This window comes from Leuciscus leuciscus (assembly GCF_965113295.1).
Source record: "Leuciscus leuciscus genome assembly, chromosome: 6".
Lineage (NCBI taxonomy): Eukaryota > Metazoa > Chordata > Actinopteri > Cypriniformes > Leuciscidae > Leuciscus > Leuciscus leuciscus.
The window spans coordinates 5,903,915-5,917,953 of NC_138730.1; the positions used below are offsets into that span (position 1 = coordinate 5,903,915).

The 14,039-nt window shown below is 37.7% G+C and overlaps 1 protein-coding gene across 1 annotated transcript in view; it reads left to right on the forward strand.

The window, feature by feature from the left end:
• The window catches only part of LOC309501908 (uncharacterized protein), a 575,396-nt gene that overhangs the window by 298,254 nt on the left and 263,103 nt on the right, over nt 1–14,039 (forward strand). The window contains exons 16-17 of the mRNA XM_082174164.1: nt 8,320–8,493; nt 9,174–9,344. Coding sequence (XP_082030290.1) covers nt 8,320–8,493; nt 9,174–9,344 — 345 coding nt within the window. The remainder of the gene's footprint in view (nt 1–8,319; nt 8,494–9,173; nt 9,345–14,039) is intronic.

Genomic DNA, 14,039 nt, shown 5'->3' on the forward strand with positions numbered 1-14,039 from the left:
GAGATCGCAGCTTTTAAATGAAGTAATTTATATAAAAAACAAATATTATCAGCTTCTGTAATCTGTATAAAAAGAGAGCGACTCCAGTCGAGCTCATTAGGAGCCATTCAAAAGTAATTTGACCACGCCCCGGAGAGCGCGTGCTATTCAAACGCAAATTCTGAGAACCATTTCAGTCTGTGAAACGCCCCCACATCAGCTGTAAACAAAGAGGCATAATATAGCCTACCTTATGGAGAAAATTTTCCGTGCTGATATGAGGAGCAGATCCCGCTGAGGAGTGAGGTAGGCTAAGTTATCCTTTCTCAAGTGTTAATGTGGAATAACGTTATGGAATAACGTTGTAGGCTTATGTAAACAAAAAGATGAATCGCGTTTCTATAATATGAATCGCGTTTTCTGTGAGATGAATGAAGGGTACATATTTGTAAAGACTGTTTAGCCTAAATATGAATCGCGCGTCTGTGTGTGAAAGAATAAACTGCTTTTACAGTTACAGTTACTGCGTTACAGTCAGGCGAAGTATGAAAGACAACATTTTGTTGACTAGATTTGGGTACAGTTTTTACTGTAGAATATACTGTCACATCAAATAAGCTTTTCTGCTCATAAATATAAAATACTATTTTGTCAAAAATAAAGTCATAGACTAAGATGTTCCAATGTTGGCTATATTCAAACTAATGAATACATATGATAAAATGTAGGCCTATAATCATTTTTTTTTTTTTTTTACAAAGAAAGTACTTTTTTGCAGAAATATTGCTGAAATTGTAATTATTGTTGTAATTGTAACCTTTTTAATAAAATAGCAAAACATATTTACAAGATAGATGTAAGCAAAATCTTAAATGGTCAATATAAGTCTTCTTCAAAATATATATTTTGTCCTTGTATTGTGGCTCAGTCAGTGTCACACCTGAATGAATGGCTAATTATGCAGAGTCATTATGCAGAGTGGGTGGGACTAAGGTGTAAACTACTCCTCCCCCTCGCATATTGGCTTTCCAAGCAAAACCTGTTTTACACCATTTAAATCAATGTATTTTTTTTTGTGAACGATAAAGCAAGACTATTTTCACATAATTTTGAAGCTAGAACTGAAAGGGACAACATCCATTAGTCAAAAGTCTTGTGGGCACATATTTTGTATGAGTTTTGTGGTCTTATTTCAGCAACTTTCATTTTTATTTTTTTAAATAACCACGCATAAACATTATTCTCTTAAAAATACAAACATCTACATACATGTTGCTCGCATATTATGGTAGGCCTGTTTGTGCTATATAGAGTGAATTTACACCTTTGCCATTAACATGTTTATAAATAACTGAAAAAAGCACAAATGTCAGAGCATGTCAGAACATCTCAAGGGCCCCAAAAACAGCTTGGTCCCCAGAGGGTTAAATTCAAGTGTATGCAATCACGGGGGCTATACCAAAGTATCTTTGATTGTGTAAGCATTAATGCGACCGAAGGGTTATATAGCAATTACCTCTGTTTAGTGATCGAAGCTGGTGAGATTGTGATCGTGAGACCCACGTTAAACAAGGCGTTAGGACCTCTGAGCGACATAGCTTCCTAATATGAATGGGTAAAATATAACTAAAGAGTTAAATAGAAGAATCAAATGTATTGCTAAACTATTATATAATGACCAATAACCCAACATGACATCATGACTTTGCGTAAACATATCTATACGCATTTTGAGCTATCCGCGTGTATGTTCACGCCGAAACGAACCGTCATCTTCCGCGTGTATGTCTACGCCGTTAAATGTCCGAGCGAAACGGAGCAAAATGTACGTGAAATAATCATGTTGGTCCCCTTTGGAAAACGTGTAGATGTCACAGTTTAACAGCCTCAGACGTGAATCTTACACGTACCATTATCCCCGGACGTTTGCTAATCCTACCCCTAAATCTAATCATAACCATTTCTTAAAACTATAGGCTACAATTATAAAGAAAAACAACATACAGACAAGTATAATCACAATAATTTATTTAATGAGAAAATGTCAAAATCGGTACCAAAAGTTGTTCACGTGATGATGTGTCGCAGTCCTCTCTGGCAGTGGTTTTGTATGAGGTAACAGACAGAGCAGAATTTAAGTTATTAATTCAAATCCATGAAAACGTTAATCCGGTTCGCTCTGAGGGCTGCGCGGCAGTGCGCACATCATTTCAAATGTGAATGTGCATGACGCAATCTGTGACGAAGCAGGCGAGGCGAGAGCCAATGAGCGTTTGATATTACTGCCGTAACCATAGTAACCTGTCGCTTCTTGAGGGCGCAATTTTTGAATTTGAATTCATAACAAGCGCAGGGTTTGACGTTTACGGTCAAGATGACGATTACTGGATAAAGGGCTGAGTTTGGATCTTTTTCTTGCAAATAATATATGGATTCTGAAGGTTTGGATTACATCAAGCTAATAAAATTGGTGTATTTTGTGAATTGATGTTGTGTTGTAAGGTTAGTATATTATGGTTCTATAGGAACCATAAATAAATTATTGTGATTATACTCGTCTGTCTGTTGTTTTTCTTTATAATTGTTGCCTAGGTAGTTTTAAGAAATGGTTATGGTTAGGTTTAGGGGTAGGATTCGTGGCTCAAACTATCTTTTAATGCCATATTGTTCATAAAAATGCCATTTTCCTACATATCTGTCCATTACGTTTTATCATTTTAATATTGTCCATAAAATGGGTATGTTTAGGTGTGGGAGTAGAGTTAAGGGATCTTACATTTATAATCTATACAGTGGTATAGGAAATTGTACAGATATCTTCAAGATATGGCAAACGTGTATGGGCGTTAAACTGTGACATCTACACGTTTTCCAAAGGGGACCAACGTGATTATTTCACGTCTTCTCGTGATACCGGGGAATCGATATTTTTTTTCCTAGGATGGTAGGAGAAGATTAACCCCAGTGACGGGTAGGTTTAGGGACTTTTAGGGAGTTGGGGTAGGTCATATCTATATATACAGTAATGTAACGTTAAGTCAACGGCGTTGATAAACACGCTGAAAAGCGATTATGCGTGTTGATAGCACGCCAAAAATGGAAATCGAATTGGCGTGTCATACATACGCCATTTCATGAGATCAGTCTGAATAACCAATTGGCAATCTAACTTAAATTCGAGGTCGTGATAAAATGGAGTCAGATATAAAAATAAAATGGAGTCAGATAAAAGCTTAAATGGAATTAAATTACTTTGCCATGCGGAAAGACAGTAACACGCAGAGACCTTCACCCGTTCTGGCGGAAACCCCAATTTGGACCGATAAACGGACTTACACAGTTTTAGATAGTGGTGCACGATATATCGGCCGATATGGCCATTTTTTTACACATCGGTATCGTTCCGATGTCAAAATAGGGCCGATGTGAACAGGCCGATAATCATTCCTGTGTATTTGATGTGTGAAGATGAAGTTGACGATGCTGACTTGCGATCTTCGCAGTAGTAAATGCGCCTGAGAGAAATGCACATTTCATACGGATGACATAAGCAGTGAACAGTCTGTTTTCTTTCGTTTTGAATTGTTCTGTTGAAAAGTACACATTTCAAGCTTTCTATATACACTCACCTAAAGGATTATTAGGAACACCATACTAATACTGTGCTTGACCCCCTTTCGCCTTCAGAACTGCCTTAATTCTACGTGGCATTGATTCAACAAGGTGCTGAAAGCATTCTTTAGAAATGTTGGCCCATATTGATAGGATAGCATCTTGCAGTTGATGGAGATTTGTGGGATGCACATCCAGGGCACGAAGCTCCCGTTCCACCACATCCCAAAGAGGCTCTATTGGGTTGAGATCTGGTGACTGTGGGGGCCATTTTAGTACAGTGAACTCATTGTCATGTTCAAGAAACCAATTTGAAATGATTCGAGCTTTGTGACATGGTGCATTATCCTGCTGGAAGTAGCCATCAGAGGATGGGTACATGGTGGTCATAAAGGGATAGACATGGTCAGAAACAATGCTCAGGTAGGCCGTGTGTAACCCGTTACACGTGATAAATTTGTGTCAACTTTACTAACGGACCAGTGGGCTCAAAAGATTAGGTTCGTCCGGGGAGAGAGATGGTGCAACAGCAGTGAATACTCAAACAAAAGGATGAGGTAAGAACAAGTTTGAATTTACTGAATATGTTCTTTTCTTTTCTTTTACCTTGTTGTTAGATTGTAATGATTAATCAATTAGTTGAACATGGACCCATATAACCTCACACAGGCGTAAGGAAAACAATAGAAAATGAAACAAACAAAACAAAACAAAACAAAATCTCGTTCACTCTGAATGTAAATACTCAGAAAGTCCAAAAGTCTGATGTTTCTCAATGAACAGATCAGTTCGTAAACTCAGTCCAAAAGTTCGTGAGGCACTTAAATCAGTCGTCCTATTCTGCCCTGGATAGAACAGAATAAATTGATGTGTGATTCTAATCCTACCGTTCAAAGACGAGCAAGTTCAGTTTCGGCTTCGGTTTCTCTTTCAACAGGGTAATCAAAGGATTCGTTAAACGGGCGGCTCGCCAGTCCAACCCCACCGTTACGCACGCAGGAAGAGCTGAGACAATCCACAATTCAGGAATGATTCACACTTCGTCCGATTCACATGCAGAATGGATCACACTCATCAGCTGGACATCACAGCACTCACATGGAAACAAAAGCAGAAGAACAAAAAGCCTGGCCTTGAAGACACAAGGCCAAAAAAAAACCAATTAGCATTCGACACTATATACAAATCAATTCAGATTATACACAACTTCTCATAAAACACAGCAAATAATGTCCATTTATAGGACTCTGTACAATAAATTGTCTTTATGCAATAAATTGTCTGTGCAATAAATAAATTGTTTTGCATACTTGCTTGTAAGTATCTTATTTAACATACACATTGCATTTCATGGCATTAATTTCACATAAATGCCTAATTACATCTTTCATTTTACACTTAAGGCTGTATTCGCCATTAATACTGCACCAAATAAACAATAATTTGATGTAACACACTTAATGATCCTTAATGAACCTTATTGAACAATGCTGAAATTATTGAAACTATATTAACTCACCAAGGAACTCGTTTACATGTACATCGGAAGAACCAGGGAAGTTCCAGATGATACACGTTCTCAAAATGTCATTCTCGAGCATAAACTGCTTCTCTCTGAATCCTTAGTTAGAGATATATATACACACACGACACACACTATATTAGCTTTAAACTAGCGCTAATATTGCGTCATTGACATGCGGTCAACACATAACGTGAACAATCATATCACTTCAACTAATTTGAACTGCTAATTATTTCTACATCGTCATCATATAAATGATTTAGAGGCATTTAAACAACTCTTACATCAGTTCTCGACTCAAATCGGAGCTTCAAATCTCCCGGAGCAAAACAAGCATCTGCTCGCGTCAGAGGTTCACGAAGAAAAAGAAAGTTCCAGAATGTGCTGCTCTCTAAAAGTGCCGCGATAGCAGAATTTTCCATGACGTCATTCAAAATGCGATCTCATTGGAGGCTTATGTAAAGGGAGATAACGCTATTGGACATATTTATAACATTCAATATTTTATATTTCTCCATTTCTCCATTTCTATATATAATTAATTAATTTGTTTGCAGTCTTATATTTGATCTGAAAGCAGCTTTCATATTTTAACTCTGTTTTTTAATTTGAAGTGCATTTTGTCTCTGTCCACTGGTAACCTGGGTTACATGTGACATTTAAACAATGCCCAATTGGCACTAAGGGGCCTAAAGTGTGCCAAGAAAACATCCCCCACACCATTACACCACCACCACCAGCCTGCACAGTGGTAACAAGGCATGATGGATCCATGTTCTCATTCTGTTTACGCCAAATTCTGACTCTACCATCTGAAAGTCTCAACAGAAATCGAGACTCATCAGTCCAGGCAACATTTTTCCAGTCTTCAACTGTCCAATTGTGGTGAGCTCATGCAAATTGTAGCCTCTTTTTCCTATTTGTAGTGGAGATGAGTGGTACCCGGTGGGGTCTTCTGCTGTTGTAGCCCATCCGCCTCAAGGTTGTGCGTGTTGTGGCTTCACAAATGCTTTGCTGCATACCTCGGTTGTAACGAGTGGTTATTTCAGTCAAAGTTGCTCTTCTATCAGCTTGAATCAGTCGGCCCATTCTCCTCTGACCTCTAGCATCAACAAGGCATTTTCGCCCACAGGACTGCCGCATACTGGATGTTTTTCCCTTTTCACACCATTCTTTGTAAACCATAGAAATGGTTGTGCGTAAAAATCCCAGTAACTGAGCAGATTGTGAAATACTCAGACCGGCCCGTCTGGCACCAACAACCATGCCACGCTCAAAATTGCTTAAATCACCTTTCTTTCCCATTCTGACATTCAGTTTGGAGTTCAGGAGATTGTCTTGACCAGGACCACACCCCTAAATGCATTGAAGCAACTGCCATGTGATTGGTTGATTAGATAATTGCATTAATGAGAAATTGAACAGGTGTTCCTAATAATCATTTAGGTGAGTGTATGTCTCATGTCTGTGAGGCAAGTAGGCTACCATATACGCTGAGTTTCGGTTCATTTATGAGACAAGCTCCAGGTTCACGCGCCGGCGCATCCATGTCGTGATTAAATATTTTCTACTATATTTACTTCTTATTTATTAAATCCAGGCAATTGGTTGATGAAACATTGATTAAAATTAAGATACAATTAATACAAAACGAAATTAAATTTAAAGACAGGCTTTGTGCTTTCTGCTTGAGGTCTCTGTGAAAGTTTTAAAGCAGTCTTTTAGTGCCGCTTTCAGAGCGCTCACGTCCGTAACGGAGAACTGTCCCATCCGTAACATTGTTTTTTTTGTGTGAAATAAATTTCTAAATAAATTCGACTTATAGTCCAGTGCGACTTGTATATGTTTTTTTTTCCCTTCATGACGCATTTTTTGACTGATCGTTTTTTGACTCGTAGATATTCGAATACATTGCTTGATATTTGATACCCGTTCGAATTAGATTTTTCTCAAAAGTTACAGCCCTAGTATCAGGCAGAATGTAGTTATATGGTCGTATAGACATATTGCATTATATTGCAAAGAACAGCAGTCGTCTTGCCAAACCGTCCAGTTTGGCTCAATCCATATATTTGGCGACATAGTAGAAATTAAGCTAACATCCTTCGGGATATGCACGTACACTTCCAGGCCGGGTCAGTAGCCTATATCGATCGGCTGCAGTTTGCTTTTACTCTAAAGTCTTGATGTATTGTCACCCTAGTAAAAAAACAGCCTATGTGGAGGTGGAAAAATATCTTCCTTGAGTGATAAGAAGAGTTTCGTTTCACCATTGAATGGATGAAAAGCATGCTAACAATTAAAATATCCACTGTAGCTGCAGCCCAACTTTATTCTAGCCTACACGTAGCACGTACACGTAGCAAGTGTTCAGCGTGTGTTGACGTGAACCATGGACATAATTGAAAGTTTATCGATGGGATTTTGTTGGGATTCACTTAATATATCAGAGATTGCTGAGGGGTGTTTATAAATATCTGGGAAATTTCTGGATGTTTCTTAATGTTTCTTAATGACAGAGGTTAGGTACAGAGCAGCCTACACAATCGTTGAACTAGGCTGGGGGCGTAAATTCAACAGCACAGTTTTTCAGCACTTGTCGATCTCACCATTTAACCCTATGAGCATGTTATACAAAACTCTCAGACATTGACATTGCCTATTCATTGCCTTTTCATCCTTATTCATAGTGTGAATTCAGGACACACTTGTATCCTTTATAAAATTTTATTTTTATATACATATTTATTTTTTCTTCTGAAAATCTGATGACATATTTTGCACACAGGTAAAGGTGCCCAATATCAGTCATTTCTGAAAATAAATTACAAAAGTAAAACAAAAAAAAGTGTTTTGGAAAATAGCTCTTCATTTGATTATCATAAAAATGTGTTTGAGATATCGACATCGGTAAATATCGGTATCGGCCATAACAGCAATATTAATATCGGTTATTGGTATCAGCCACAATTTTCACATCGGTGCATCACTAGTTTTAGATAATTGTAATTCTCGAAAGGGATGTTGATGTCTAACATATTAAAGATTTCTGTGCCTTTTGTTTGCCTCCATATTCAGTTGTCAGTTTTTGCAACTATCTTTCAATGCATTTGTATAAGGAACAAAATAAATTCAAGTTTAAGGATTTATATTTTTCGGGGTTTAACTGATTAATCAGATGAATGCTTTCATTCCTGTTCTAGACTCTCTAACTGCATTGTGACAGAAGAAGGTTATAAAGCTCTGGCTTCAGCTCTGAGATCAAACCCTTCACACCTGATAGAGCTGGATCTCACAGGAAATGATCCTGGACAATCAGGAGTGAAGAAGCTCAATGATTTACTACAGGATCCAGACTGTCAACTGAAGACACTGAGGTGAGACGGGATCAAATAATTAACTAAATTAGTTATATGGAGGCTAAATATTCATAACTAATATATTATTTTAGCTCTACAATTTGTTGCATCAAAATGATCAAGATCAGATCAGATGCTGCAGGTTCTGTCATGATGGTGATAAACGTCAACACAGTTTAGTTGTGATACGAGCTAAAGGTCAAATAGACATTATGGTCAGTATATGGGCTGCTATTCTGGAGTATACCTTGATAATTGAAATGCACAATTTTATTTTTGTGCACACTTCTCAGCAAAATTCTAGATAACCTTTTAGTGAAATAGTTTTCTGAACACAGTAGTTTTCCATCAAGCCCAGATTCACTGCATCTCTCTACAGCAGGTCTATGAGTCTCCAGATGTTCACAAACATGCAGTTTCACAAGCCAGTTTTCTCTGTGCTGACGTTTCTCACTTCTCCTGCTTAAAAGCCAGAAAGATCTAAATTTCACACTCTGTATTCATACTGAAAACTATGATCTAGTGAGCTTTTGCCCTTCTGCTCTGTGAGACGTTTCTGTTCTTATGAGTTTGCTTTAGGACTGAGTGCTATTTATTTGTGTATTTAAATGTTCAAAGATTTTTTATTTTTTGATCGTATCAATCTTTTTTGTAATGCAACGGACATTTAGTTGAGAACTGAATTGACTCTTCTGCAGGTTTTTGAGTCCTGCTGCAGAGGAAGCCTGTCAGTATGTGAATAGAGTTGTGGGTAAAAACCCGTTTCTCCAGAAAGAGCTGGATCTGAGTGAACATGAACTAGGGGACACAGGAGTGAATCAGATCGCTACTCTACTGCAGGATAAACACTGTCAACTCAACACACTGACGTGAGTATTGCTCATTTATTTATAATATTACTTTACTTTTCAGGGCTCCAGACTAACTTTTTTTATTAGGAGCGCTGTTGCCCCTGACTTAACATTTTTGGAGCGCAAGCAGAAAATTTAGGGGCACATCTTAAATCACCTTGCAATGCAATTATTCACATTTTCCCCCAAAATAACTGTATTACTGACAAATGCTTTGATAATAAATATACTTAATGTACAGAAATAACAATGTGCAGTTTTATTAAGTTCACAGGGCTCCAGACTAACATTTGAGGGCAGCAGCACTGCAGAAAGTTCTACAGAAAGTATTTGGTAGCACTGTGGGATGACAAAGCACTGAGCTTAATTTGAAGTGTATAGATAAAGTCAACTTTAATTATTATTATTCATAATGTCTTAATATTAATTCAAAAGCAAAATAAGTGACAAAATAGATATTAGGGAGTGAAAATAGCCAATAAGCGTCCTCTGCAGCTGTGTTTACAATGGTAATTTAATCTTTTTTTTTTTCTTTTTTTCTTTTTTTTTAATAAGTGTGAGTCCTACTTCTTGAAACTTTTAATTTTATAAATAGGGACAATCTTTAAAGGATGAACAAAAAATGTTTTGGTCAACACATTAAAAATAACATTTAAAGGTGAACTAAGTAACTTTTTTCTACCTTAACTGAACAGCTTCGGAGTCATTGGAATGGTTATATTACTTATTTCGGGTTGAATGGTGGTCGTTTCGCACCCCCCTGGTGCCCGTGAGCGGAAAATACGCACTTGCAACTTTGAGCCGGCGGGCCGCCGGCCGCTGCGTCAGGAAGTCTCGCGTGATATCAGGTCTCGCGATGTAAACAATTGCTTTACGGCCAAAAGAAATCTGCTAAAATGCTGTCATTATTGCGCTCCCTCACGCTGTCCGAACCCGAATGAAGAAGACGTTTTAAAGAACGTCCCATCTGCTTTGATGTCGTTGATCTATAGCCTCTGGTGTCTGAGAATCAACAACGAGTTTTTACAACAGTGTTGTCAAATATCTATTCCGAAGCTGTGGGGGGAGCTCTAGAGAGAAACCTGCGAGCAAAAAGCGAGAATACAGCGAAGAAGTCCCGAAGCTACTGAGTGCTGCTTTAAATATGATATTATAGTTTTGTAGTGCTGGAAAAAGATGTGTTGGCTACTGTTATAACCATAGTATATAGTTACAGTTAGTGTTACTACATTAAATCCATGGTGAATGTTGCTGATCTGTGGACCTAAAGCCTTCTATAACTTGTTCATTCATGGCACGATGTTTCTCCTGGTTTCCACGTCAGCACTGTTTGATCTGATATGGTTTATAACAGAGAATTCTGTGTCGAATCTGAATGATTCTCACTGGATCTCGCAGCAATGTTATTAATTCTGTCACAAACTCAATGGAATTCTTCACTGGATCTCCACGATGTAGTGTTGCGTGATCGAGATCCGCCCGCGACTGGCGAGAGAAGCTCTGCGCTGTCTATTATTGGTCCGAACTATTAAACGGTCCGTGAAGCAGAAATGAGTAGCGCAAATTTTTTTCCGCTTTCATTTTGTTTTGATTTATTAACATGTCACGGCATACTCTATGCTTGAGGCTGAGATTGTGTCTAACTAGCGTATTGTGTTTAAACTGCGAAGTGCCTGCACGGTTCTCAAACTTCGTGTTCCCCGCAGTTCTGGGGTAGCGACGGCAATTTACTGGTCGCACATGTGAGACTGGATGTAAAATTCAGTCACACACTCTCAAATTTTGGTCGCAGAATGCAGTCTGGAGCCCTGCTTTCAGTAGTAATGTTAGCTGATGATAATATTTCCTCACTTGTGTGAGTCAGAGCAGTTTTTTCCTCAGCGTCACACAGAGCCACAACAATTTAAAGTAATAAAATTAAACAGCAAATTAAAAACACACAATTAAAATGTGATATCAAGCTTTAAATATTTGGTTAAGACAGACAGTTTGATCATGGGTCAATAATTATTTCAGTTTCTGTAGAGGCAGAACAATGTTTTTTGTGACATCAGAATCAGAAATGTTCGTAACTGCTTTCCAAAATGCCGCCGCTAGAGTTCTTACGAGATCAAGAAAATATGATCATATAACACCGATTTTATCATCACTGCATTGGTTACCTATAAAGTTCCGTATTAATTACAAGGTATTGCTACTGACTTATAAAGCCCTAAACGGCTTAGCTCCAGTCTATTTAACGGATCTTCTATCGCCCTATAATCCATCGCGCTCTTTAACCCTCTGAGGTCTGAGCTGTTTTCTGGGCCCTGGAGGTGTTCTGACATGCTCTGACATTTGTGTTTTTTTCTGTTACTAGTGACATTTTCATGGCTAAAGTCTAATTACACTGTATTCAGCACAAACTCTGCTACAATAATATATCAGCAGCATGTATGTAAAAGTTTGTAGTTTTGAGATAATGACATTTATGCGTGGTTTGTGAAAATACAAAAAAAAATTCTCACTGAAATAAGGCCATGAAACCCATACTGATTATTTCTTCACAAGACTTTTGAAAATTGTATGACATAGCCTAGAATATTTGCTCCAAAACTATGTGAAAATCACCCTGACTGCTCATTCAGATAAGACAATATATTGATTTAAAATTTCTAAGACGTGTTTTGTGTGACAAAGCCATATGCGAAGAGGCGTGATCATCTCATGAATATGTAAGGCTTTAACACCTGAGAAAGACAAAGACACTCCCCTAACTGCCCTATTAGGAGCGATCAGGCCCTGTCATTCAGAGCAACCTTGCACAAAGAATGAGGAGATTTAAAAAATAATGGCTTTTAGATTGTTTGGATTTATTTACAACACAACACAATCCAAAAATACAAATGACAAAAGAGCACATTGAAAACAATGATCCAAAGACAGAGACCTTTGTGCCATTCCTAAAAACATTGTACATACCTTTCATTTCCAAGGTGTTTGATTTTCACTTTACCATGTTCATGTACAGAGAGACTCATGTGAATGTTGAAGTCAGCAGGACTCAGTTGCATCTGGTCCCTGAAAGAAAAGAAAAAAAGAAAAAAACTGTGAACATACTGATATCAAGAGAACCTATAGGGCTGCACGATTTGGGGAAAAGATTTTAGATTTTTCTGGTTAAAATTTCTTTTTAAAATTCACAGAATACACACACACGTTTCCAACAATATATAATGAACACCAGGTTTGTTGTGCCTTGTAGGCATAGGCTACGCAGTGCTGCATAAAATAATAATAACAATAAATTAAATCTTCCAAAAGATTTCAAGAACAACTACGCTAGAGAAAAATATATTGATTATCATATGTTACTTCAAATGTTTCCATTCGTTATGATGATATGAAATGAGATAATAGTAAAAACATAAAGCCTAATGTTTGGTGCATTTTTCCTTTCAAACGCAATCGTGCTCCAAAATATGATACATTCAAACGCACAGCGCGCTCCAAAATATTAAACATTATGGTTATACATATCTATGTTTGAGCAGATATCCACAAACAGTATTTAACAGGAAACACGGGTCTAAATAGTATAATATTCACCATATATCTAGCAACAGTTCAACTGCAATGTGAAGTTTATGCAACAATACCATAAACTAATAAGTAAGAATTTCTTACCTTACATCTTTCTTGTCTTCAAATCGCGTTCTTCTTCTTCTGATGTAAATCCAATGTAAGCTCAGACGTGTCTTCCAAACTCGACGAAAAGCAGAGACTTGTGAAGTGTTTTGGTGTTTTGTGTTTGAGGTAACGAGGGCGTTCGTTTACCATGTGGAGATTTGCATGTGAATCTCTTTTGCGCGAGTGGGCGTGTCGAATTAAAAAGTAATTAGCAAGCGTTTGAGATACTGGACATCCTGTTGGTTTTATACAAATTACTTAAACAGAGAATATTTGTTTTCAGTTTGAATCCGATCATTTAAAAGTACACACTTAAATGTGTATAAAGGTATATGGCTCATAAATGTGTGAGAAGTATTCGCCGAGTTTTGTTTCAGTTTATAGAGGTGCTCAAGAAAAAAAAGTTCACCGCGACGGAGAGGCAGAACGCACACCCTGTTAATTTTCTTTATTTTACAAAAGCACAATGTTTTGATTTGATTGTAAGTGGACACATGTACAAAAGTAGAAATATCACAGATTATTTTTTTATATTTCTTTTTTCTGTATAACCATAAATGACGGAGTAATTTAAGTTTATGTTGCTGCTATGTGAAAAAAATCCATCAAAACGCGTCGGTGCGTTTCTCGACCTCAGAGGGTTAAGATCACTAAATTCAAGGCTTTTGGTCATACCTAGGATATCCAGAACCACCAAAGGAGGGAGAGCATTTTCACATTTGGCTCCAAAACTCTGGAATAGTCTTCCTGATACTGTTCGTTGCTCAGACTCGCTCTCCCAGTTTAAAACTAGATTAAAGTCGCATCTCTTCAGCCAGGCATTCATATAATCCTACAGTTCAAACTACAATCCGGCCTCTAGCTCATAAATGCCAGAGGAGAACTGGCCCCCGACTGAGCCTGGGTTCTCCCAAGGTTTTTTTTTCTCCATTAGGTCACCTGATGGAGTTTTAGGACACCATTAGGTCACTTGATGGAGTTTTTCGGTTCCTTGCCACTGTTGCCTTTGGCTTGCTCAGTTGGGGATATTTTGGGGATATTTAA